Source organism: Syngnathus typhle, linkage group LG4 (genome assembly GCF_033458585.1).
Source record: "Syngnathus typhle isolate RoL2023-S1 ecotype Sweden linkage group LG4, RoL_Styp_1.0, whole genome shotgun sequence".
Lineage (NCBI taxonomy): Eukaryota > Metazoa > Chordata > Actinopteri > Syngnathiformes > Syngnathidae > Syngnathus > Syngnathus typhle.
In genome coordinates this window covers 12,082,284-12,105,132 of record NC_083741.1, presented here as the reverse complement: position 1 = coordinate 12,105,132, position 22,849 = coordinate 12,082,284, and the positions used below count along the sequence as shown (strand labels likewise).

General features: G+C 42.3%; 4 protein-coding genes across 5 annotated transcripts; all 4 read left to right on the top strand.

Annotated features, from left to right (window-relative positions):
* The first annotated feature begins 940 nt into the window (after nt 1-940).
* On the top strand, nt 941-6,129 carry zgc:113276 (uncharacterized protein LOC553748 homolog). Of its 2 annotated transcripts, none has more exons than XM_061276931.1 (10): nt 941-1,520; nt 1,982-2,192; nt 2,421-2,566; nt 2,638-2,853; nt 3,608-3,974; nt 4,135-4,268; nt 4,424-4,663; nt 5,017-5,178; nt 5,550-5,639; nt 5,727-6,129. In XM_061276931.1, exons 2-10 carry the CDS (start codon nt 1,982-1,984, stop codon nt 5,889-5,891), a joined length of 1,731 nt encoding a protein of 576 aa, XP_061132915.1. In that variant the 5' UTR covers nt 941-1,520; the 3' UTR covers nt 5,892-6,129. The 2 variants fall into 2 exon arrangements, with proteins under 2 accessions (XP_061132915.1, XP_061132914.1); XM_061276930.1 differs by having other exon boundaries at nt 2,418-2,566.
* Nucleotides 6,130-6,300: 171 nt separating this feature from the next.
* On the top strand, nt 6,301-10,258 carry pir (pirin). Its single transcript, XM_061276933.1, has 10 exons — nt 6,301-6,442; nt 7,098-7,194; nt 7,278-7,370; nt 8,444-8,524; nt 8,812-9,018; nt 9,092-9,176; nt 9,298-9,342; nt 9,669-9,751; nt 9,823-9,889; nt 9,960-10,258. The coding sequence occupies exons 2-10, from the start codon at nt 7,108-7,110 to the stop codon at nt 10,076-10,078; spliced, it is 867 nt and encodes a 288-aa protein (XP_061132917.1). The 5' UTR covers nt 6,301-6,442; nt 7,098-7,107; the 3' UTR covers nt 10,079-10,258.
* A 127-nt stretch (nt 10,259-10,385) lies between these two features.
* Nucleotides 10,386-14,690, top strand: vegfd (vascular endothelial growth factor D). Its single transcript, XM_061276932.1, has 8 exons — nt 10,386-11,202; nt 12,919-13,120; nt 13,262-13,382; nt 13,477-13,546; nt 13,623-13,750; nt 13,842-13,960; nt 14,179-14,344; nt 14,429-14,690. The coding sequence occupies exons 1-8, from the start codon at nt 11,089-11,091 to the stop codon at nt 14,445-14,447; spliced, it is 939 nt and encodes a 312-aa protein (XP_061132916.1). The 5' UTR covers nt 10,386-11,088; the 3' UTR covers nt 14,448-14,690.
* Nucleotides 14,691-15,742: 1,052 nt separating this feature from the next.
* gpa33a (glycoprotein A33 (transmembrane), paralog a) lies at nt 15,743-20,195 on the top strand. Its single transcript, XM_061276355.1, has 7 exons — nt 15,743-16,134; nt 17,143-17,309; nt 18,214-18,430; nt 18,510-18,674; nt 18,782-18,898; nt 19,003-19,129; nt 19,537-20,195. Exons 1-7 carry the CDS (start codon nt 16,095-16,097, stop codon nt 20,021-20,023), a joined length of 1,320 nt encoding a protein of 439 aa, XP_061132339.1. The 5' UTR covers nt 15,743-16,094; the 3' UTR covers nt 20,024-20,195.
* The last annotated feature ends 2,654 nt before the right edge of the window (nt 20,196-22,849 follow it).

The following is a 22,849-nucleotide window of genomic DNA, read 5'->3' as shown; positions in this document are numbered from 1 at the left end:
AAGGAGGACTTGCAGTCCTCGTCGGCTGAGCTCGTCTACGGCCAGGTACTACGAGTTCCTGGGGACTTCATTCCAGACGCCACGACGCCTTGGTCGGCGGCCGGGCAGCGGTCCTCCCTGCTGGAAGTTGCCGGGACGTTCGCACCTGTCCCCACGTCACGGCACTGCACCCCTGTTTCCCGGGTCCCCACCAACCTACGCTCGGCGGGTTTTGTGTTCATCCGCCACGACGCCCACCGCGGGCCGTTGCGTCCGCCTTACGACGGGCCTTTTAAGGTCTTGCAGCACGGGAGTAAGAGCATGGTCGTGGACATCGGCGGTAGGCCTGAGACTATCTCGGTTGATAGGATTAAGCCTGCCCACGTGGATGTTTCCCGGACATTGGAATTGGCGCAGGCCCCACGCCGCGGACGCCCCCCGGCGCCTCGCCCCTCCGACCTGACCGAGCTCCCCCCTGCCCGACCGACGACGCGACCGTCCAGCTCTGCGGTCTTGCCGGCGGCGCCCCCTGCCCTTGACCCCCTGCCAGCCCCTGCCACCTACACCCGCTGTGGTCGGGCTGTCGTTCCTTTCCGGCGCGGGGATTTTGACTATGGGTGAATTCTGGGGGGGCATGTGTAGTGGGTTGACATAATTCACCCGGAACCAAAGTTCACGTTGCCGAGTTCCGGTGGGATGGTTTATACGTGTGGGAGTTTCCGGTTTGTGTAGTGTGTGTCAGGATCTCGAAGAGAAAAGAGTCGGCCCGTGGTTGAGAGAAGCAAGTGATAAATGTCATTAAAACAACTGCCGTTGGCACCGTCATTTATCACTCCGCCTCCGACTCCAGTCCTTGCACACCACACTATAATAGTTAATCATTTCTTTTGAATATGTACAGTACAAATAGCCACTGTTGGGTCTCCTCAGAGTTCCTCTTGTTAGTGCAATGAATGCATATTTAATTCATCACGCATCATGCCAAACTATAACACTAGAGAGTATCAGAACATTCATTCAGAATTTGGTCAGAAGATGTGATAGGGCCAAATATGAATATAATTAGGCTAACACTGTAAACTTCGCACTACAAAAATTCTTCTGATACTTTTGATTTGAAAGGGAACGCTGCGTTTCATCCCACAACGGCGCAAACGCCTTCTTCCATCCGCGCTAATCAAGCAAAATACCAAAAGAAAGAAAACTCCACTCATGATATCAATCATATCGGAAAAAATGCTCCAACACATTTCACTACAATAATACACGGTAAGACAACCAAAGTTTGGCATTGGCATTCATGTATCCCAACAAAAAGCAAGAATAATTACTCGGTTAAAACGCAAATACACAACCCCGCGTTTATTGTATATTTAGACACTGACGCTATTTCCAGCCATCCCTGGACCAGGCAGCTGAACATGTAGTTGGATTGAGTTACATGAAAAGCACATGGCACTGCCGCAAAGTTTCATGTCCTCACAACAACTGAGGCTGCAAAACATTTTTGCAAAGGATACAAGCGGACCAAGCGCTTCAAGGTGCAGTAAGGCAATCAAATTTTGCATGATGTTTTGTTAAAGTGACTGATTCTATCTTTAATATTTTAGTTAGGGGTGGCATATACAGTACTGTGTGAAAGACTTTGTTTTGTTGTGCTATGAACATTTGCAATCATCTCTATTTTTAAATGCCATTGAAACATGCTGTAAAAAATGTAAGTATAGTAATGCTTAAATTAAAATCGTATTTAAACACAAGTTAACTTATTTGTCAACGATTTGTTCAGAAATGTTGTTGGAAGGTGGTTTTTTTAGGTGCCTGGGTATCTAACACGGTTGTGTCAAATTCAGCAAAATATATGATAAACAGTAAAGCTGGACGATTACAATCATATGGTTGCTTATTACTTTTTTTCCTCTTGAAAAACATAAAGAATTGCCCCCAGAAAAAAAAGGGTCATTCAACAATGTTGCTGTCCCATGTGCATGAATGTCTTCAGATGGTGATGCTGGATGTGTTGATAATTGGGGGCGGGCCTCACGCCTTGACTCTGGCCAGCATGCTATCACCCTTGTACCCCAAACACAACTCCAATCCAGGACGAGAGTCACACCTGCCCCCATCCCACACTGAAACACCAAGACTTGAGCTCGACCACAAAACCATTACCGGGCAAACCGATGACAACACAAAGAGGGAGGTAACAAATGGTACAGTATCTTCTGTAATATGTTTCTATCATAGATGATATTTAGAACAATAAAAGGGTTATTACTTGTTAAAAAGTGAATGATGAAGGTGGTTTATTTTAAAAAATACATTGAAGCTATCCTCTGTGATTTGCTGAAAACCCCAGCACTAAAGTTTTTGCGTTGCTTGGGACATCTTGGTGCCGCAGAATTGTGTTGTTATTAACACGAATATTAACTCACTAGCAGAAGGCGTCATGTGGCCGTCAGCCATCACCCTCCAAGTGGTTGACACTTATGGAGAGTGGACTTCTTTGTGGAAGAGTCAATTCACAGCCCTGAACATCCCTCATCTGCGCTCGCATACACTCGTGCACACGGACCCTGCCGACAAGGTCGAAACACATGGCAGCAACATGTAATGTTAAAACAAGGCCTTCATGCGTATGTGTGTGCTTTTTGTCAGAAAGCACTGCAGGAGTTTGTGATGAGGCACAATCGTTCCACTGAGCTGCATAGTCTCTCCGACCGAGTGCGTATTCTGGATGACAACGCTTTCTTCAATGACACGCGGCTCGGAAGCAAAGAGCGAAAACGTCTGAATGTCTCCTTCAACCTGAAGAACACTTTGTCCTTCAGTCTGCCAGGAACTCAACTGAGTGTGGATTTCTTTAAAGCTCAGGTTGGACTGTCTGTTATGTGTCTTACTCTTCAGCATGATGTGTTGAATTAACATACGTATGCAACTAAACCTTACATTTCTATTTATTTATTCATTTATTAATCTAGGTTTGCATTTTGCTGTTATGCCCATTGTTTTCTCATTTTTGATGCGATATAAACCCAACGCCTTACTTTGCTTAGAATAGATAGGGGCTTCTTTTATTGAATATCCATACATTGACTAGTTATTTTTTTTTCTTTAAAATGTAATTCCTACTTTAAAAAAACAAATTAATCAATGATGTTATTGTTTGGATATGATAAATTCAAACAGTATGTCTTGCTCAAACATTCCAATATAGTTTCACAATGCTGCCATATTATATTTACTTATGTATTTATTATTACACTTTCCTAGACAAAAAATGCTAACACACTCGCTGGATAGCTCTTGACCTTGAGCAAATTTGGTCACCATTACCCAACAGTGGGTTCATTATTTTAAACACGCACAGTGGGTTGGACTTTGAATTTGGGTGGGTTCTTTTGGGACCTAGTGCTGAGTTAGCTATTTCACGCAATTTGGGTTACTTTGGGTGCCTTTTTGGTGGCCTCTCATGGGTTCGAGTCTTAACTCAAGTTTTAAATTTGCATGATTGCTTCAACGTATGTGTTGCGTTTTCTTTGAGTGCTCCAGCTTTCTCCAACATTCCGAAAACATGCATGCTAAATACTTAAGAGTCTAAACTGGATGGAAATGTTTGAACATACAGGTGGAGAAATACAACTTGGACAAAGTCCTTGTGAAGGGAACTGTTACCCGCATCTCTGCGGTGACTGAAGATGACCAAATGTGCCAAAAGGACAACACAATAAATGGAAATGCTTTAAGACAAGGAGGTGGGAAGAAGAAAAGAGTGAAACATTTCCAAGTCCATCTTGAAGATGGCGTCGTGGTCAAAGCTCAACAGTTGGTAATGGCAACAGGGCCCACCCGTGCCCAGATGGCAAACATCCCGCAGTGGGTAACTCAGATCGAGGAGAGCTATCCAGACGAGCGCCTGCAACACACTGTGCACCTCATGCACTCGCTATCAAGGAGCCAGCAAAACCTCAAAGACACTTGTGATTTCACACAAGGCAAGAGTTTGCATTCAAAGACGACATATCAAACCCATCAACAAATTCACCATTATTCCATGTGATAGTTTTATTATCAAACGGCAAATATCACATTATCTGGTTGTTTATATATTCAGAGGTTTTATCCCCAACCTATGACATCCCTATGTGTCTCTAGGCTCATGTGCGGTGTGTGAGGCAGGCCAGAGAGTAATGGTAGTTGGAGGAGGTCTGACCAGCGCTCATGTCGTCTCCATCGCACTGCAGCAAGGGGCCAGTCATGTGACATGGCTCATGAGAAAGCACCTGCAGGTCCATCAACACTATACTACACCTACTATGCAGAGGTGGCAAAAGTACTCACTAAAAGCGACACTAAAGTACTTTAACAAAGTATTTGGACTTCCGCTGCATATGTGACACTCCACAGAGAATAATTGACCGTTTTTTTAACATTTGTCTCACAGATAAAACAGTTTGATGTGGGCGATGTGGAAAGCCTGGTGGGTCGTTACTCCCATGTGGAGCATGGCATCAAGATGGATGGCCAAGCCTTCCTCAGACAGTTCTTTAATGAAAGGAGTCTTCACAAGCGACTGGCTATGATTCGTCAGGCAAGGAAAGGAGGTGCTGTCACCCCAGAGGCCTACATCCAATTGCAGCCATTTATTTTGAAAGGACAGGTGGCTGTGAAGACGTATTGTCAGGTAAATTGCATAGAAGTTATACTGACGTGAGATTGAACAGGCAGAGAACAATGACGATGTGCAACGTACCCAGACTGAGGAACGGAAGATATAATGGAGCCATGTGATCTTATCCACGATAAGGACGAAGGTATAGGGGAGACAAAAGGAAGGAACAAATGAATAACATTTCAGATCTGTCCTTTGAAGGTTTAACACGTCCACTCTTTAAGCAAGAAATTATTTTAGGCATTCTATTGTTGAAAATGAAAATGGAGAAGGGAGTTTCAGGAGACCAAAGCATGACGCCTGATGAATCACAAAGTTTTGCGTCATGATTCAATGCCCAGAAACCCGTGTGAATCTCTGGTCAGGTGAGTGAAGCCAGCTGGTGCTACAAGGATCAAACCTGGAGGCTGACCCTTAGCAATGGAGACCACTGGATAGGAGACATGATTTGGTTGGCCACTGGGTGTAAACTTGATGTCAAACAGGACCCTTTGCTCTCTGAAGTGATGAAGGAGTTCCCGATACAGGTGAGGATAAAACCTTAGACATCCGGAAGTCAACTCATTGCATGTACCTATTTTTGGTTCACTATTCACAAATGTATCTGTTTTTTCTTTTGGTTTTTATTTAGCCTGCCTCAGGCCTTCGGGGAATCTTTGTATTTTTTGTGACCTTTTGTAACGTGCCACTAGATGCCGCCAAAGTCCGGGCTAATGGAAATAAGGAACTATCTGCACAATATAGTGACGTATATCCTAACATACTTGCACATTAGGGGAGGGGAACAATTTGGCCTGGGTTGCTATCAAAAGTTATGGAGAGACATTTATTTCAAAGGTTACGTCAATTTTGAAATGATAAACTGTTTTGGCATCACTGGACATGTGTTCCCATGAAGGTGCTGGATGGCTGGCCATGCATATCAGAGACTTTACAGTGGGCAGAGGGGTGCCCTCTTTACTTGATGGGGCAGTACACCGCTCTTCAGGTAAAAAAAAAAAAAAAAGGAGTATAAAACAATAGCGTAAAAGACAGAAAATAATCCATGTGAGTTTTTACTCTTGCCCACCCACAGGTTGGACCTCATGCAGTAAACCTGGCAGGTGGACAGGCAGCCAGCATGAGAATTGCCAAGCACATCCTGCGCCATCACAGCAACATGAAAGTGACTGAGCTGAGAGCAGGGAGATCTAAAACTGAAGAATATATTCAGCAAATGCAAGGACTTTTATGGCTCTAACTACATTATGCATGCAAACGTGAGCATGTTCATGAAGTGTGGATTTTTTTTCCATTTTTAAATTCCAGTGACCTATGGTTAAGAATATTCTCAATAATCGTTGACATGCATGTTTCTGTAGGAATCTGCAAATATGTTAAGATTTATTATACATTTTATGTTACATTTAATGTACTGGATGAAACTGTTTTGTTTAAATTTACGTTCTGGTGACGGATTAAAATCTTTGGACAAGAAATCGCTGAGTCATAATCTGATCTGCCACGCCCAATTCCAGTTTTATTTTGACCTATGCTTAAGAATATTCCCAATAATCGTTGACATGCATGTTTCTGTAGGAATCTGCAAATATGTTAATATTTATTATACATTTTATGATACATTTAATGTACTGGGTGAAATTGTTTTGTTTAAATTTACGTTCTGGTGACAGATTAAAATCTTCGGGCAAGAAATCGCTGAGTCATAATCTGATCTGCCACGCCCACCGATGATTTCCGTGTTTACAAGTGGACAGAAAAGAACAGTCATTTGGATTCACTACCTTGAGGGTGAGTGTGTACTATATCTGCACCATTAAATATAGTTTGCTCGCGTCTATTAATATACAAAGTCTGCTTTCGGAGGAAACACATGCAAACAAATGCATTTTAAGGATTTGCGTTTTCGTCATTGCTCCAAGTCACATTCATTAACTAATTTGCGTGTTTATCATCTACGAAAAGAAAAGAGATGGATACAAATGCATGCAGCATCGCGATGACGTCACCGAGTCGCGTTTTTCTGGATTAGCGACTGGTTGCGGCTGATCAGATTTTCTTTCTTCATTTTTTTTGTTTTAAACCTACTGCCACCTAATCTGCTTTACCGTGAACTGTTGTAATCTATAATGTGATTTTTTTTTCAAATAGTAAAGGTGACATCCGATAAATTCTTGGTTTTTTTTGTGCGAGCCTTCACGTATTGCATGGTGGGAAATGTAGTTTCTTTTTTCATTTAAATGGTTGACAAATGTCAAAAAGATGCAGTACAGTGAGACAGATTTCTAACTCATACCGATAATCACAGAACCACAATTCTTCACATTTAAATAATGTGAAGGTAATTTCTAATAGCTGCTATGTCCAAATTTCAAAACAACCTTTTATATTTAATAGTCACACCACCCCAAAAAACCCAAACAAAAGAATTCACAATGTTTTACAGCACAATAAACATGAGAAAAGTGGAGAAAACTTTACTGAGTGTGGAGCAGGGTGAAGGAGTTGGTGCCCGTGTTCGCAGAAGCATCGGTCGAAAAGAGGTACAATATATTTTGGGTTATTTTCTGAACACAGAGACTTCCATTCTGTTTTCAATGTACTTATTTCCAAATGTCCCTCCCAGTTGCAGAACCTAGATCCTTTTCTGATGCTGGATGAGTTTCATGTCAGCAAGCCTGCAGGTTTTCCAGACCACCCTCACAGAGGATTTGAAACGGTAGGTTTAAACTGTTAATAATAATCATTGATTTGATCCACATCCACTTGGTACATGAAAATATTTCAGTTTATGTATAACCGATGCCAACTTTCAATCCCAAAATTATCCCCTCATTTTGGAAACAGCAGAGAATTGGCCTGATTCATTAGCATGGACGTGCCAAAGCATTTGCAACTTGTTCCAAGAAATGAGAAACGGATGTGAAAAGTAGTTTTGAGAAATTCAGTTCTAATCTGAGAAATGTACCAAAGCAACTGAGAAAATCTGTAATTGTAAATTTTATGGGGTGGGCATAAATTACTGTGGTAGCACTGAGTCACCATCCTCTGCCAATAGCAAGTATCCAAGGGGGCTCACTGTATCTATAAACACAAACTTAAAACAACTTTATTGCAAACATTCCAGATTAATCTCCCAGTGTGGGCGTATAGGGCTGTACTCCCAGCATGCCTTTCTGCAGGTGTGTTTGCTCACACTCACATGACTTTGGAAAAGATACAGCTGTGCTGAAAGATCACAGGAGGCTCGCAGTAGGAAGCCCAACTTTCAGATGTTCCCCACTGAATTCCCGACCCCAAACTCAGCACTTCTTTTGACCAGTGAGGCAGCCAAAAGAACACACATGCACGCACGCACGCACGCACGCACACACACAATACTGACTGCATGAAGAGGACCACAAGGCATGGAACATGACACTTAAAAAAGATAAACAGTCAGATCAGGTTCCTGCATTTTTCATGAAACTAGGCTACTCCACTTAACACTCTTGTTCATTAGCGACAATGGACAATTCAAGTAATGCACCACACAGCAAGCAGATTAGCGGACCTCTATCTTTTGATCTGCCTCTGAATTTCACTCGGTCAACCTCACTATCGAAGCCAACTGTTGTGCTTATGTTTGGTGTTATTATGACATTTTGTTCCCTTGAAACTGTCCTCTGGATCACGATGAAACGTCCTTTAATCTTCCAGATGGTTGCCGTTGGTGGAGGTCTTAAGTGAACTGGTATTGACAGTGCTTGGAAAAGTGATGAGCATTGTTTTTTCAACATTTGCTGTAAACAGGTAACATACGTGTTGGAAGGGGTCATAGCACATGAAGATTTCTGTGGCCATTCAGGGCGACTGCAACCTGGAGATCTGCAAGTAATTATTTTTCAACAATATTGGACTCAATTTTAGAGGAGGAAATCCATGCCAATCCATATATGATGATGGAGTATGATCCTTCTTCTTATTTTTTTAACATTAAAATCACTTTCTGTAGGTTTTGAACTGTTGAGCTCAAATTAACACAGAAGATAAATGTAGTTTGAAAGTAACAAGAGGGTAAATTAGGTTTATACTGTATTTGCTGAGCTTTTAAAAGGTATAGTTAAGGTTGAAGTGCAATATAAAAGTGAAAATGTGTGTACATGTGTGTGCATGCCCAGTGGATGACTGCAGGACGGGGTGTGGTTCATGCAGAAATGCCCATGTCTGAGGAACCCTTGGTGGGTTTGCAGCTGTGGGTGAATCTATCCAGGCAAAATAAGATGGTGGAACCAGCCTATCAGGAGCTGCGGAGCTCTGAGATCCCCAAATCATCTCAGGGTGGAGTCACCGTGGCTGTGATATCTGGCGAAGCCCTCGGAGCAAAGGTGTCTATTTGTTTGTGCCCTGTACAGTGCATTACATTTGTTTTGGGGCAAATTGATTTATGTTGTATTATAGTCCAAGGTCTACACCAGAACACCAACAATGTATTTGGATTTTTTGCTGAAGACTGGAGCCCAGCATCTACAGCCAGTCCCCTCAGGTAAATAATAGTCATAGAGGAGATTCCAGCATGAACGTGGTTTGGTTATTTAAATCATCCTGTTATGCTCCATATAAATTAATTCATTCAGATGACAACCAGTTTATAAATTTCTTCACAGGATGGACTGCCTTCATTTATACTCTATCAGGAACCATTCATGTTGGTGAGTGCTTGAATTTCAAATCCACTTCAACATAATTCCTTGGCATCTGCAAAAGATTTAAAAAAAAGTGAATTCACAAATATCATACTACTGCTATTTCCAGTGATGCCTATTCTTCCCTAAATAAATGTCATTTAGGTTTTACAAGTGACAAGCAAACCTTTGTCATATTGGGCAGGCAAATTTGCTCAAATTGTTTTGATGATACCAAAAATGCCCAACAGCACGTTTACTGCCACAATAACAATGAGTCAAATACCTGAGTTATTCTCGGTGATCGGTTGTATGAGATTGAAATATTCCGGTTTCACATTGTTCTCTTTAAGGTCCTGATGAGGAGCAGGACAAGGTGGAGCCCCATCACACGGTGGTTCTTGGAGATGGGGACAGTGTTCGATTTGAAAACAAGGTGAGAGATACTCTATATACTCTTTCTCACCGTCGTTCTACTTCAGCTGATTTTATTCATATTCTCAACAGGGTTCCAACATTTCCCGTTTTGTTCTGATCGCTGGAGAACCTCTCAATGAGCCCGTGGTGAAGCACGGTAGGTTTGACTTTTCCACAACATTCTGATGTGTGGACAAAGAGGAACAAACAATGTGTTTGCTCCCCAGGTCCATTCGTGATGAACACGCAGGAAGAGATCAAGCAGGCTATCAGCGATTACACAAATGGTCAAAATGGTTTTGAGCGGGCCTTAAATTGGCGATCGAAGATCCGAGATTCATTTTGACCGCTATGATGTGCAAGTTATGTTGTTTGCCGTTTCCAAATATTTAGATTTTTATTAGTATTTTATTCCACAAAAAATGGACATTATATATTCCGGTCTATTATATCAAAAACAGTCAAGTCGGTGGTTTTCAAACTTTTCTGAAAATATATCTCCAAAATAAAATATTTTCACAATTAACTACATTGAATTACAGTCGGTTGGTCCAAATGTGCAACAAAAATAGAGCAGTGGTTTTATTCCTGAATGTTAACACTGTAGTTAAATATAGGAAAATCCAAAAGAAAAGTTATCAATGATTAGATTAATTATTTGACATAAAACTATGCCATCTGCACCCATGGATCTCACAAAGGTGCATGATGAAGTGTCTCCCTCCTTAATGTTAATTTCTTCCGAGTCGGGAGGGGTGTCATCTGTAAGACATGATGGGGCGGTGCTACTCACATGTAACAGTGGTCTGGATGACATTTAAAACACATGTCAATGCTTATGCGTGTGCAGAAGAAACACATGATGAAGACATTTAACAGCATTGGAAGGAAAGGATGAGAGCAAGAAGCAAATAAGTTTAATATTGGGGAAATGCACTTTTTGGATGAAGAGGTAAGGCAGACAATTTTTTTTTTGCTAGCTCCATTTGGACAAAGAAGGAGGTGGGTGATAAGAAGCCTTCAAGGGGCTCTTTGAATTTTATGAGGTCATTTTCAGCTTCTAGCTCGTTGCCTACTTACTCAAGTGAACACCGCATCAAAGCTGCACAAATGAGACGTTCAAAGTTTTAAAGCCCCTCCATTTGGCTGCCGGGTGTCTGGGGGCTGCTTTTGTGACAGGTTACGTCTGGCTCATACACAAACACTCACACGCACACACACAGTGAGGTTGAGAGTTTATCCAGCACATACACGGAGGAGGTCAGTCAGTCTGGCAGTCAGAGGCAGACAGCTGTGAGAAGGAAGACGAGTTCACAGCGAGTGCTTCTCAGACGCCAGAGCCGAGGATCCGAGTGGATGCTGGTGAAGATGAAGCGCGCTCTTTATCGAACCTCCTGCTTGGTGACTCTGCTGGTGGAGCTCAGCTGGATCAATGGGAGCCTTGGCTTACAGAGAGAAGCTGGAAGTAGGGTGAGAGGCATGGACTTTTTTTGTCTTTATGTGCAAAAGTCATGGAGCTTGTATTATGGATGGATGGATGGATGGATGGATGGATGGATGGATGGATGGATGGATGGATGGATGGATGGATGGATGGATGGATGGATGGATGGATGGATGGATGGATGGATGGATGTACTACTGCCACTCTACTTAAAAAAAATCCAGTAAAAGCAGAATACTGATTCAACTCCAGTATTTATGTAAATAAAAGTAGAAAACGCAGATGAGTGAAAAATCTCCTTTGAGTACAGTAACAAAGTAATTGTAATTTGTTGGTTCCTGCCACAAATCATCAAAACAAACTGAATAAGAACACATTGAAGATGACTCATTAGTGGGTTGTCTGTGGTTGAGTAAATAAACATGTGAGGCCACTATATGACGTATTGGGGGATTTTCTCGAATAACTGAAAGCGGAATCTATGATCATTGAGTTTCCCCAACTTTTATTTGCTCTCCCTTGATCTCATTACTTTTCTGTCCCGGCCACATGCTGTTTCACTTCCCCCTTCAATATCGTCAACATCCTCTCACAAGCTGTTTCTCATTAGAAAACACGAATCTTCTGGACAAAAGTGCGTGTTATTTTCATTTCTCTGATTTAAGTGGCAGAGCCAACACACTCACGCTTCTGCAACAGACTGAGCAAATGGGAGGACATTGATGCTTGTCATTGCACCTCTGCTCTGTTTTCCACAAGTCACAAATTGAGCTTTTTTTGGCACAATTACAAATATTTTTTCATAATTTTGCTGAAGAACTAAACTCTATACTTTGCATGTTTATCATGCACATAAACATCTCACATGCAGCACTGAAAGATACGCAAGTGAAATGAGCGCACATCATTACAATTTCTTCCACTAATGAAAGTCTCTCAATCTATACTGAAATGCTGGAGGAGCAAACTGAGATATTTGCTGGCATCACCCCACCATTTTTCTTCTCGTGTTATGTAAGTGCGCACACGCAGCGCTTGAGAATAAGAATTGTCGACAGAGTGAGCTGTAAAGGAAACGATACGCTGGAGAGACACTTGGCGGCATGATGCTCAAATTCTGAGTACATGACCAAGCCCTCCAAGATAAATTGTTTCAACCTTGTGTAAGACAAAATGTGTGCATGTATAATGACAAACCCCAACAGTGAATGTTATGTATTTATTTCTTTGGTTTGTCAGTTTGTTATGTATTATATATATATTCACTCACTTTGAATTGAATGCAACATGTTCCAAAACGCTTTTAGATGAGCATTTTTGCTGTTTTTTTTAACTTTGCGCTTGCATTCCACACGGTCCTTTTTTTCAACTTGTGGACTCATCAGACCATAGCACACTTTTCCGCTTTGCATCATTTCAGCCATTGTTGATATATGGCTTTCGCTTTGCACGGTAAAGTTTTACCTCGTGATTGTAAGATCACCTCATTCTTACTTGTGAACAACTGAGCCTTTCGGGTATGGTCCTTTTATAGCCACTCCTAAAACTCATTTGCTTCAACTTAACCTGATAATATGTGGAATGTTCCAAAAAGATGTGTTGTGAGCATTCCGCAACTTTTGTATCCTATATCCCATTTTTTAACGCACTTGAAAATTAAATATCTTGTTTTTATTGTGTATTCACTTAAATACAAGTTGCAAAAGTTTTTAGATGAAAAGATGACTGAGTGTTCTGTGCAGGTCATGAAGCAGTGGGAGAGGAAGGTGCGTTCAGCCTCCAGCCTTGACGAGCTGCTCCGACTTGCAGACTTCCCCGACTGGAAGTTGTGGAAATGCCGCATGAGTCTGCAGCAGTCGGACTCTCTTTTTTCGCCACCTTCGGTCGGCTCCCACCGCTCAACCCGTTATGCAGCCGAGTCTTACAGCCTGGAAATACTCAAAGGTAGAACAGCAGGTCATGTTTGGTGCTTCTGTGCTTACAGAAACGTTCAGAAACATTTTGAATGCTCTTAAACACTACTGAAACACACAAACACCATCGCTGATTGCCTCTTATAGTATGTTGTGTCTCTTTTGCATGCAGCCATAGATGAGGAGTGGCAGCGGACACAGTGCATGCCAAGAGAGACGTGCGTGGACGTCGCCAAGGAATTGGGAACTGACCCGTCCATGTTCTTCAAGCCACCTTGTGTGTCCGTCCATAGGTTTGTTTAACGCAAACCCAGCTCCACGTCATTCACTTGATATTCACTGTAGTATGAAACATGGATTATTATTTTTTTTTCTTCATCCCGACAGGTGTGGCGGCTGCTGCAACCAAGAAGGTGTCACGTGCAGAAACACAAGTACAGTGCTGGTCAATAAAACTGTAAGTGGACCAGTGGGCATGCTCATCTTGAGTAGACCTTAATCTCTCACACACTTTTTGTTTGCATGTGCGTCAGGTCCTGAGCGTGATTCCTTTCAAGTTTGTACCAGAGCCTGTGCTGATTAAAGTAGCCAATCATACAGAATGCAGATGCGTGGAGCCGGCCATTATACGACGGAATGCTCAGCCTCAGAGGAGCAGTGGGTGAGTCTAAAAACTGTCTCTCTACTTTCTCCAAAATATGTCAAATGTGGTTACTGCACTGTCTGATCTAATTTTTTTTTTTTTTTTGCAGGTGTTCTCTGATCGAACAGCTTTCGGGGGCTGACAATTCCAGGAGACTTTGCGTCAGCGGTTGGATTTGGGATTGTGCAAGTGACAGATGCATACCATACCCATCTAGTAGTAGACCAGGTGAGTGTTTAGTTTGTGTGGTCATATTGCATGAGGTGTGCAAGGGAACTCATTTTTACTATTTACTAAATAAGTAAAGGAAATATTCACCAAACCACAAACATCCTCAACACATTATTAATCAAGACCGAATTACAAGTCACATATGTGAGATTTACAGTTACGCAAGAGCTTCTGGAAATTAATCTATTAGTGACTTTAATGGTCTTCCTGTTCAGAGTTTCCAATGACTTCATGGATGCCTGACTGTGAGATCGATGTGGATCGTTGCGATTGCATTCCGCGAGCTGAGCCAACAAGCCAACTAAGAGCGGTCCAACGCTGTCATCTTAACAGCTCCATCTGTTCTCACAGGCGTCAACATTTTGACGCCTCCTCTTGCAGGTATAGCACACACAGGACAGGAGCTCGACATACAGGATGGTTGTTTGAATGCATGCGTGTGTTCTTTGTCTCTCTGAATGGCAGATGCAAGTGGCCCAAGTAGAAGCGGGGACAACCTGCAGAACATTCTTTTTGGAAGCAGAGAAGTAGAGGCACATAATTTATTTACAACACTATTTATGCAAATCACGTGAACTAATGGAAATTATTCTTAGTCACAAGACCATGTTAATTGATTTTTAACATGCCGATCTTATGTTGAATCAATGTATTTGTCATTTTTTTGTGCACTGAATATATAGACTATAAAAAGATTATTAAAAGATTATTATTTTTATAATTTGAATCAATACATTGTGAATAATTACTCGCATTTTATTTATGATACATTACAACACGGGTCAACAAATTTTTACCTTTTTATAATCAGAGATACAAGTAAATGTTTCTAGATGTTTTTTTGGCTAATCTGCAAATGCTTGGTTTTTTCCCCCCCTGGCACTTCAATTTGCAATAATGACAATGATGATAATAATGATAATAATGATAATAATAATAATAATAATAATAATAATAATAATAATAATAATAATAATAATAATAATAATAATAATAATAATAATAATAATAATAATAATAATAATAATAATAATAATAATAATAATGTAATATATTTTTTCATTTTCATGAAATCAGGGTTAGGTTCTTTTTTCACCTGAAATGTCATAGCTATAAATTACAATCGACCTGTCACAATACAATTGATGGCTAAAACCCGCCTAAAAGTCATTTTAGCCCCCGATGACTCTCTTTTGACATTCAGACACTTTCAGTGATACCCATGGGTCACATGGATGCACACATCAACACATTTACAAAAACAAACTAAGAATTGCATCTTTGAATTGGAAGTACAATAAAGTTACATGTAGAAGTAAACAAAGGAAATCTGGTCAAAGTTCATATAGCAAACACCCTGGCACATTTACACAAAATCCTCCGAGTATTCATCACGCTCACACATGGAGTGGCGTGTGCTGCGGATAGAGGTCATATGTCATGTTTTGAACTCTGGGTCGACGACTCTCAATACTCAAACTCACAATAAACATTGCAGTGCTTTTTTGGTTTGCAAACTGAACTCTACCTTTCAGTCTACTTTTATACAGATAAAAGGGGTTAAATCAGTATTTGAACTTGTATCATTTGTTTTTATACAAGTAGTTCTACTTAAATACAAGGTGTGATTATTTTACCCACCTTTCCCGCCTATACCATACAGTAAAAGCACAGAAGTTACATTCTCCTCCAACCAGTCTAACAGGTTCCAACACTGGTTTAAACAGTTTGTATGTTGCACCACCCACTTGCCTGGTTCAACATTGTCCTCATTCTCTGCTTCATGAGCTAACAGCTGTAAATCTAGAAGTTAAATTTGGCGCTTTTTTTGTCGACAGTTATAAGTGAAACACAAAACAGATCGTGTTAAATTTGATGAGAGACTTGGTAGAGTTTCTTTCCAAGTCTGCACTGAAGAGCAGGTCAAGACATGTCTGGTGGGCGGGACAAGAATGCTACCTGTTCAGCGAGAGGGTCACTGCTTGGCTGAGAGGATCTGTCAGTCAATGGCCAATCCCAGATTGAAGCAGTTCACCTGGAGCAGCGCATAGATCGACGAGGCCGGGTTTCGGTGCAGTACTCACCTTACAATTCACAGTATACCCAAGGCCAACAGTTCAACGTTCTGGCCATGAGGACAAGGATTTTCATCATCACTCTCCAATATCTGAGTGAGTTGGCATATTTTTAAGGGACCACACCTGTTTCTGTTTGCGCTACTTCTGTAAAGCGTCCCCCTTTTCAACGATTAATTCTCATCTGAAATCTTTCTGTACTTATTGAGGCAGTCCATATTGAATCATAGAGGAAATTGTCTTTAAAATGTGGGGGAAGGATAACACCTGTATGTTTTTATGTCTCAACTTGATGTAAAATGCTACTTTGGCAATGAAATGGGGAAACGCCCAACATGGCTGTCTTCCCTTTTGAGCGATAAAATACCCAGGCCAGGCCGTGTTCAAAGTGTCGCTATCCCTATATGGTGAACAATTGAAGGAGTCCACCTTTTTGTGAGCCTAAGTACCCTATCTTGCTCACAATATGTACAGGGAGTGGAAATACCAGCGTAAAAAAGGATTTTCTACCTTGTTAATTTACATTTAGACAGCTAAAATCTGCGGATGAAATGAAATATCCTGTTCTGTGTCAGCAAAACAAGTTAACAGTACAGAAAATACTAAATTTGTAACTGGGAAATGTCTCTTTACTTTTTCAGATTGAACATAACATTTTTGACAGTTGAGATTTTATGATGGCACAATTCTTGCAGTTAATGAAAAGAATTAGGGCCACTGATGAGTAATAGCTTGCATTTTCTTCTGCATCATATTAATGGATACGCCCTGGTTTGTTATTATAGATCAACTGTTTTTTTCCCCACAATCAGTTCGAATGAAGTCCGAAGTCAACAGAATCTCAAGTGTGGCACGGTTGACTTGAACTCTTTATTTACATCTATTTATGTGGAAAAAGTAGCAATCCCGTTTTGACCAAGTAAATGGTAAAACTGTTTGTGTTCTGTTTTCAAATGCAAAGTGTAACTTTTTTGTTTCGCTTATTTTGCTGCATGAGGAGGAAGCTACTGAATTCACCTAGTGTGCATTTATGTATCATTGTAAAAATGTTTGCTCTAGTCGTGACTGTGTTTAAAAGCAATGTCTGTTTTGACATCATTCCAGTGGTGGTGGGCGTTGGCGCCCTGGAAGTCAGCATTGCACAGGATGAGTACGAGTATGCCAGAGGTGACAACGTAACTCTGCCATGCTCATTCCAATCCGAATTCACCAAGCCACCACTGGTGGTCGTCACCTGGTCTGTGGAAGGATTAGAAGCTAATGCTGATGAGGTTAGTTCTCTTTTGTTTTTGCATTTTACTTCATAAAGCATTTTTTTATTTTTATTAATAGGGTGATGGTTAATGGAAAAGGATACCAGTTTGCTATACCTCAAATTAAATTGTAGTATTACATTTGTTAATGTGAAGAACCTGATTGTACTAATGATTTCCTACGAACATTAGAAAATGGATTGATATCTTATGCCACACTATTTCAATAAATTTGTGCAACTGTTAACATTTTCAAATAATTCCTAGAAAATCACATTGTCCCATTGGGCGAACTGTTTTTAGAATAGGCCTGTGGGCTACTCATGATGGGTGGGGGCATAACTGACACCATGTTGGTGACCCCTATCATAAAGTGTTTAGCTAACATCGATTCTAGTCAGCATTTTCACTGTATCTGTTCATTTAAATTGTTTTAATATCTATTCTGGTGTCTTTGCATAATGTCCAATTTGTGAAGCAGTCTCAGAATATTCCTTTCCTCTTATTGTTAACCGTATAATTCTCCTACAGCAGAGAGTTCTTCCACTCCTTAAATTGAGATGTACTTCTCCTCTGTACGTCGTCAGTAGATCGTAGCACCACCTTAAAAAATAATAATAATATTACGCCCAAAAATGTATTTGCTCCATTGGACTGCAGATGGTTATTAAATGGACCCAAAATGAGGTTGATTCAATCCAGTAAATAAACAATGAATTTAAAAATGTACTTTTCATGCATTTCAAACGGCCAATAAGGGTCGACGTTGAGCCGAAATGTGAAATGTGATAGATTTGAATGGTTTGAATCATTGCTGAAATTTGGAAATGGCTAAATTAGATACCCTGGTTCAAATAAAATGAAGCCTGGTGGACCCAAATGGCCAACAATGTGATCAACATTTTGATGTTTATTTAAACAGAAAATGGTCGCCACTTATTACTCTGCTGGTGCGTGGACGGACATCAAAGAAGCCTACAAAAAGCGCGTTTCAATGGACGTAAACCTGGCTACGGGAAAGGCCGACCTGCGAATTTCCTCAATCACACTTGCGGAAAATAAAGAATTTGAGTGCCGTGTCCAGATCCCGGGCGACACGGAGGGCACACTTTTCGACAGTACTCGCTTGGTGGTTCTAGGTAACAGTTTTCATTCCATGGAACATCAATGTCCCCTGATTCTTATATCATGACATTTCTGTAACTGCGTTGCTTTTAGTGGCTCCATCTACGCCCATATGTCAGATCCAGGGGAAAGCACAATACGGCCAGAACATCAACCTGACCTGTCACTCAGAAGAGGGCTCACCACCACCCACCTATGAGTGGAGCAGTATTAATGCACGTAATGTTCCTCATATGAAAGACCCGAGGACTACCAGCAGTAAGTACACGATACAACTTTCACTGTTATCTTAATATCACCTGTATCGCACAAATAATAATGCCAGGAAGTGCAACCATCTGTTTCTTTCTGATTGTGTCTGTCAGAGGGTGGCATCCTGTCTCTATTCAACATCACCAAAGAGACATCAGGATACTACACCTGCATCTCCAGCAACAAGATCCGCTCTGCCAGCTGCAACCTCACCCTCACAGTCATGCCACGTAGGAAACTCCTTTGCAGTTTTTTGTTTTGATTTTTTGCAACACTGCATCATTTTCATATGTTTTTCTCTTTCACTTGTTCATCTTCCTCCCTGTGTGTGTAGCGTCCATGAACATCGGACCCACAGCAGGAATAATCGCAGGAGTTGTCGCCGCGCTGATCATCCTGGTTGTCGTCATCTACTGTTGCTGCTGTCGCAAGAAGAAAGAGGAAGAGGATTATGAGATGGGGTAACGTTTGCTTTACCCACACACTAATTAGCAACTCGAGGTTAATCTCATAACATACCAACTTCATTAAAGAGCCTTTAGAACTTCGAAGAATGCACAGAGTAAACTAAAGTATAATCATATTGTTTTATTACATTTATAAAATGTCTTGTGTGCAGATCACTATAGATATGTGTGTGTCAGTGAAACTAATTGGATGGAACAAATTGGGCTGTGAACTACCAATAAGAGGACAAAAGTATGCTGGATTACTCAAAGATAAATATCACTAGGCCTTTGAGGTTGAATATGATTAAAGTCCCATTGCAAATAGTTGATCTTACATGGGCTGGCTCTAGTGATTCTGAAGGCCCGGACAGATTCCGTAGATTGATATTGCATGACAAAGAAGCTGAAATCTTTTTCAGAGTTCAAGAGGAAGCGCGTCCCGGCAAAGTGCCTGACAGCAACGGAGCTGAGAGGTCAGACGATAGACACATTGATGACGAAGACGAGTCCAGTGTGAGGGCGCCTCTTCGGGAGGGGAACCAAGGACGACGCGAACGTGACCAGAGCCCACGCAGGGATCACGACGATCGGCGTAGCGACTACAATGATCGTCCCAGGGATTACGACGATGGCCGCAGCGACTACAACGATCAGCGCAGGGATTACGACGATCGCCGTAGCGAATACAGTGACCGTCGCAGCGATTACACCGATCGGCGCAGCAATTACACCGACAAGAACGAGGACCACCGTGGGCGCTATGACGATGATGACCGCTACGCCGATCGTACAGATCCCCGCGATAAGTACGATGATCGCTACGACGATGAGAGAAACAGAGATCGCCGCTACCGTGATGACGACCGCTACGATGAACCTTACGATGCTCGGGACAGAAGAGACTAATGATTCTGACGGGTTCGCTGATAATCTTTATTTTAGGAACTGATTATGGATGAGCTCAAAAGGAGGGGGCACTGTCATTTTTATCGCCCACTTTCCTGGGCCACGTAAAATATCGACAACTAGAAATAACTCACGACATCCAACTTGTAACATTCATTCTTTGCAACTACTCAAGTTCATTCATTGTCTTCATTGAGAGGTAGAAAGCAGAGGGAAGAATCCCTTGTCAGCTCCTTCACTTCCCGGACGTTGAAGGGATGCTACCAAGCCGCGGTTGAAATGTCGGAAAAAAGTCGGTACCGATACCGCGGTCGGCAGTTTCACCTTTCAGACTTTAAACACTGCGTCAATACTTCTCTTGAAACTTTCCTCTGACTGGGCTGTGATACATGATTCGGGTAGGCGGTTCCAGCTATTAACTACACGGGTAGAGAGAGTGGCGTCACCATGGATGCGTAACCTCCTCGGTTTGTATAGCTTCAAACTGTGACCACGTGTCGAAGTATCATTATTTAAGATGAAATACTCCCTCAGGTCTTCACCAAGTTCGCCTCGGAGAATGCGCCGGGTATATATCAGATCTCCTCGGTGACGACGGTAGGCCAGAGAGAAGAGATTCAGCTGTTCCAGTCGATCTTCGTAGGAAAGCTGGTGAAGTTTTGCGACTGTTTTCGTACCGCGACGTTGAACTCGCTCCAGCATATCGGATTCGTACTTGGTCAATGGGAATACTGCAGGCAGTCCGTACTCAAGAATGGGACGCACGTGAGAGATAAACAGGGGTCTGAAAATCGCAGGAGTCATACGGGCGAAAGACCGTCTGATGGATCCAAACATCCTGGTGGCAGCGGTGACCTTCTTCGTGGTGTCAAGACTAGTCTTTAGGTCTGACGACACTATGACACCAAGGTCCTTCTCACTTGTGGTGTTTTTAAGGAGATATCCTCCAATATGGTACGCCCCGAGTGGATTCTGAGTTCCCATGGAGAGCACTGAACATTTGGCATGGTTTATTGGAAGCAGCCATTTTTCCGTCCAACTTTGGAGCCTATCTAACACGTCTTGGAAACGGTCAGCATCCTCGACGCTAGTAACTTCAGCCCAAAGTTTTAAATCATCCGCGTACAGTAAACACTCAATGTTCAGTTCTTGCGGGAGATCGTTGACATAGAGCTTGAAGAGTTCGGGTCCAAGGACCGATCCTTGTGGCACTCCACTAGACATAAGCACAGGCGCTGAGTATGCGTCGTTGACTTTCACTCGCATATAACGTCCTTCCAGAAAGTCAGCAATCCAGGATAAGATCTTCCCAGTTACACCAACCCTTTGGAGTTTAAGCAGGAGACGCATGTGAGGTACTCTGTCAAAGGCTTTGCTAAAGTCCACGAAAATGACATCAAGGCATTTACCAGCGTCGACGGCAGCTACCCACTTCTCTCTGGCTACTAAGAGATTCGATACACAGGAACGTCCTTTCTGGAAACCATGCTGAGCAGCAGTTAGCACGTCAAGCTCGTTCAGGTGATTTTGTAGAGCCCGCTTTAGTAGTTTTTCCATGACCTTACAAACGATCGAGGTCAGACATATGGGTCTGTAATTTGTCGGATCATGGCGAGCTCCTCCCTTGAATATTGGTTTGACTGTGCCGATTTTCCAGTCGACAGGTAGACGTCCGGTTTCCAAGGAAAGCTGGAGTATGTGTCGGACGGGTTCTGCAATATGCTCGACAATAGTTCTGAGGAAAGCTGGGTGCATCTCATCTGGCCCAGGAGAGGAGTCCGGCCGTAACTCCAGAAGTGCTTTCATAACATTTTCTCGCTCAAATACAAGATGGTGGAAGCCTGAGTCAGGAACAGGAATATGGGAATCCAGGATCTGCGGCTCGACGGTATACACAGAGGCGTATTGTGAGCCGAGTGATTCAGCTTTTTCGGCATCCTGGAGAAGGAGATCCTCAGAACCCGGGGAACGAAGGGGAGGTATGCCGCTTCCTGCCTTGGTCCTTCTCTTCAAATAAGCGAACAGGAGCTTTGGGGAAGTCTTGGATGTCTCCGCCAGACGCAGTTCATATTCGGTTCGTTTTTTCCGCTTCATTTGTGTGCACCGATTTCGAATTATTTTGTAGCGATCATAGTCCACGGGAGATTGAGACAGTTTGAATCGATCCCATAGTTTACGACGACTTTTCAGCAAGAGTCTCAGTTCACCATCAAACCAAGGAGGACCTTTGGTGAAGGTTCGTTTCCGAGAAATTGGCACATGCTCCTCCACAAGAAGTTCAAGTTTGGAACGAAACAGGGTCCAGGCATCTTCGAGTTCGAGATGAGACGGAATACTCCAGTCTGTTTGAGCAGCAGCTTCCTGAAGAGTGGGTTGATTTGTACGCCAATAATTTCGACGAGGTCTACCAGAATCGTTAATTGATGCACAACCGCTCCAGTGAAAGGAAATTGTACAGTGATCACTTCTCCCGATTGGCAGCGAACATTGCAATTTGTCGATGTCAGTTGGGGACGCTGTTAAAACAAGATCCAGGATGTTTGAGGTTTGACCAGGAAACATACGGGTTGGAGACATGACATGCTGGGTCAAATTGCAGTCGAGGATTGTATCAAGCAGTTGGGCATCGAAAGTTCCTTGATCTAGGTTACAGTGGAGGCTGTCCCATTCAATAGCGGGCGCATTAAAGTCACCGACAATCAGACAGTCTCTGCCTCTCCCGTGACATCGAAGTTGATCTAGTAGCTCAAGCTCAGTTCCTTGAGCAGACGGGCTTCTATAGATGACGCCAACTGTAACTGATTTGCGCCCATTGTTGACGCGGCA

Coding starts and splice junctions, on each gene's coding strand:
- zgc:113276 (XM_061276930.1), top strand. CDS start 1,982: ATGGTGATGCTGGATGTGTTGATAATTGGGGGCGGGCCTCACGCCTTG. Junction 2,193..2,417: donor AAAGAGGGAGGTAACAAATG/GTACAGTATCTT, acceptor TTAACTCACTAG/CAGAAGGCGTCATGTGGCCG. Junction 5,179..5,549: donor TGAAGGAGTTCCCGATACAG/GTGAGGATAAAA, acceptor GTTCCCATGAAG/GTGCTGGATGGCTGGCCATG.
- vegfd (XM_061276932.1), top strand. CDS start 11,089: ATGCTGGTGAAGATGAAGCGCGCTCTTTATCGAACCTCCTGCTTGGTG. Junction 13,383..13,476: donor CCTTGTGTGTCCGTCCATAG/GTTTGTTTAACG, acceptor TCATCCCGACAG/GTGTGGCGGCTGCTGCAACC. Junction 13,547..13,622: donor CAGTGCTGGTCAATAAAACT/GTAAGTGGACCA, acceptor CATGTGCGTCAG/GTCCTGAGCGTGATTCCTTT.
- pir (XM_061276933.1), top strand. CDS start 7,108: ATGAGAAAAGTGGAGAAAACTTTACTGAGTGTGGAGCAGGGTGAAGGA. Junction 8,525..8,811: donor TGCAACCTGGAGATCTGCAA/GTAATTATTTTT, acceptor GTGCATGCCCAG/TGGATGACTGCAGGACGGGG. Junction 9,177..9,297: donor TCTACAGCCAGTCCCCTCAG/GTAAATAATAGT, acceptor ATTTCTTCACAG/GATGGACTGCCTTCATTTAT.
- gpa33a (XM_061276355.1), top strand. CDS start 16,095: ATGAGGACAAGGATTTTCATCATCACTCTCCAATATCTGA. Junction 16,135..17,142: donor CATCACTCTCCAATATCTGA/GTGAGTTGGCAT, acceptor ACATCATTCCAG/TGGTGGTGGGCGTTGGCGCC. Junction 18,899..19,002: donor CACCCTCACAGTCATGCCAC/GTAGGAAACTCC, acceptor CTGTGTGTGTAG/CGTCCATGAACATCGGACCC.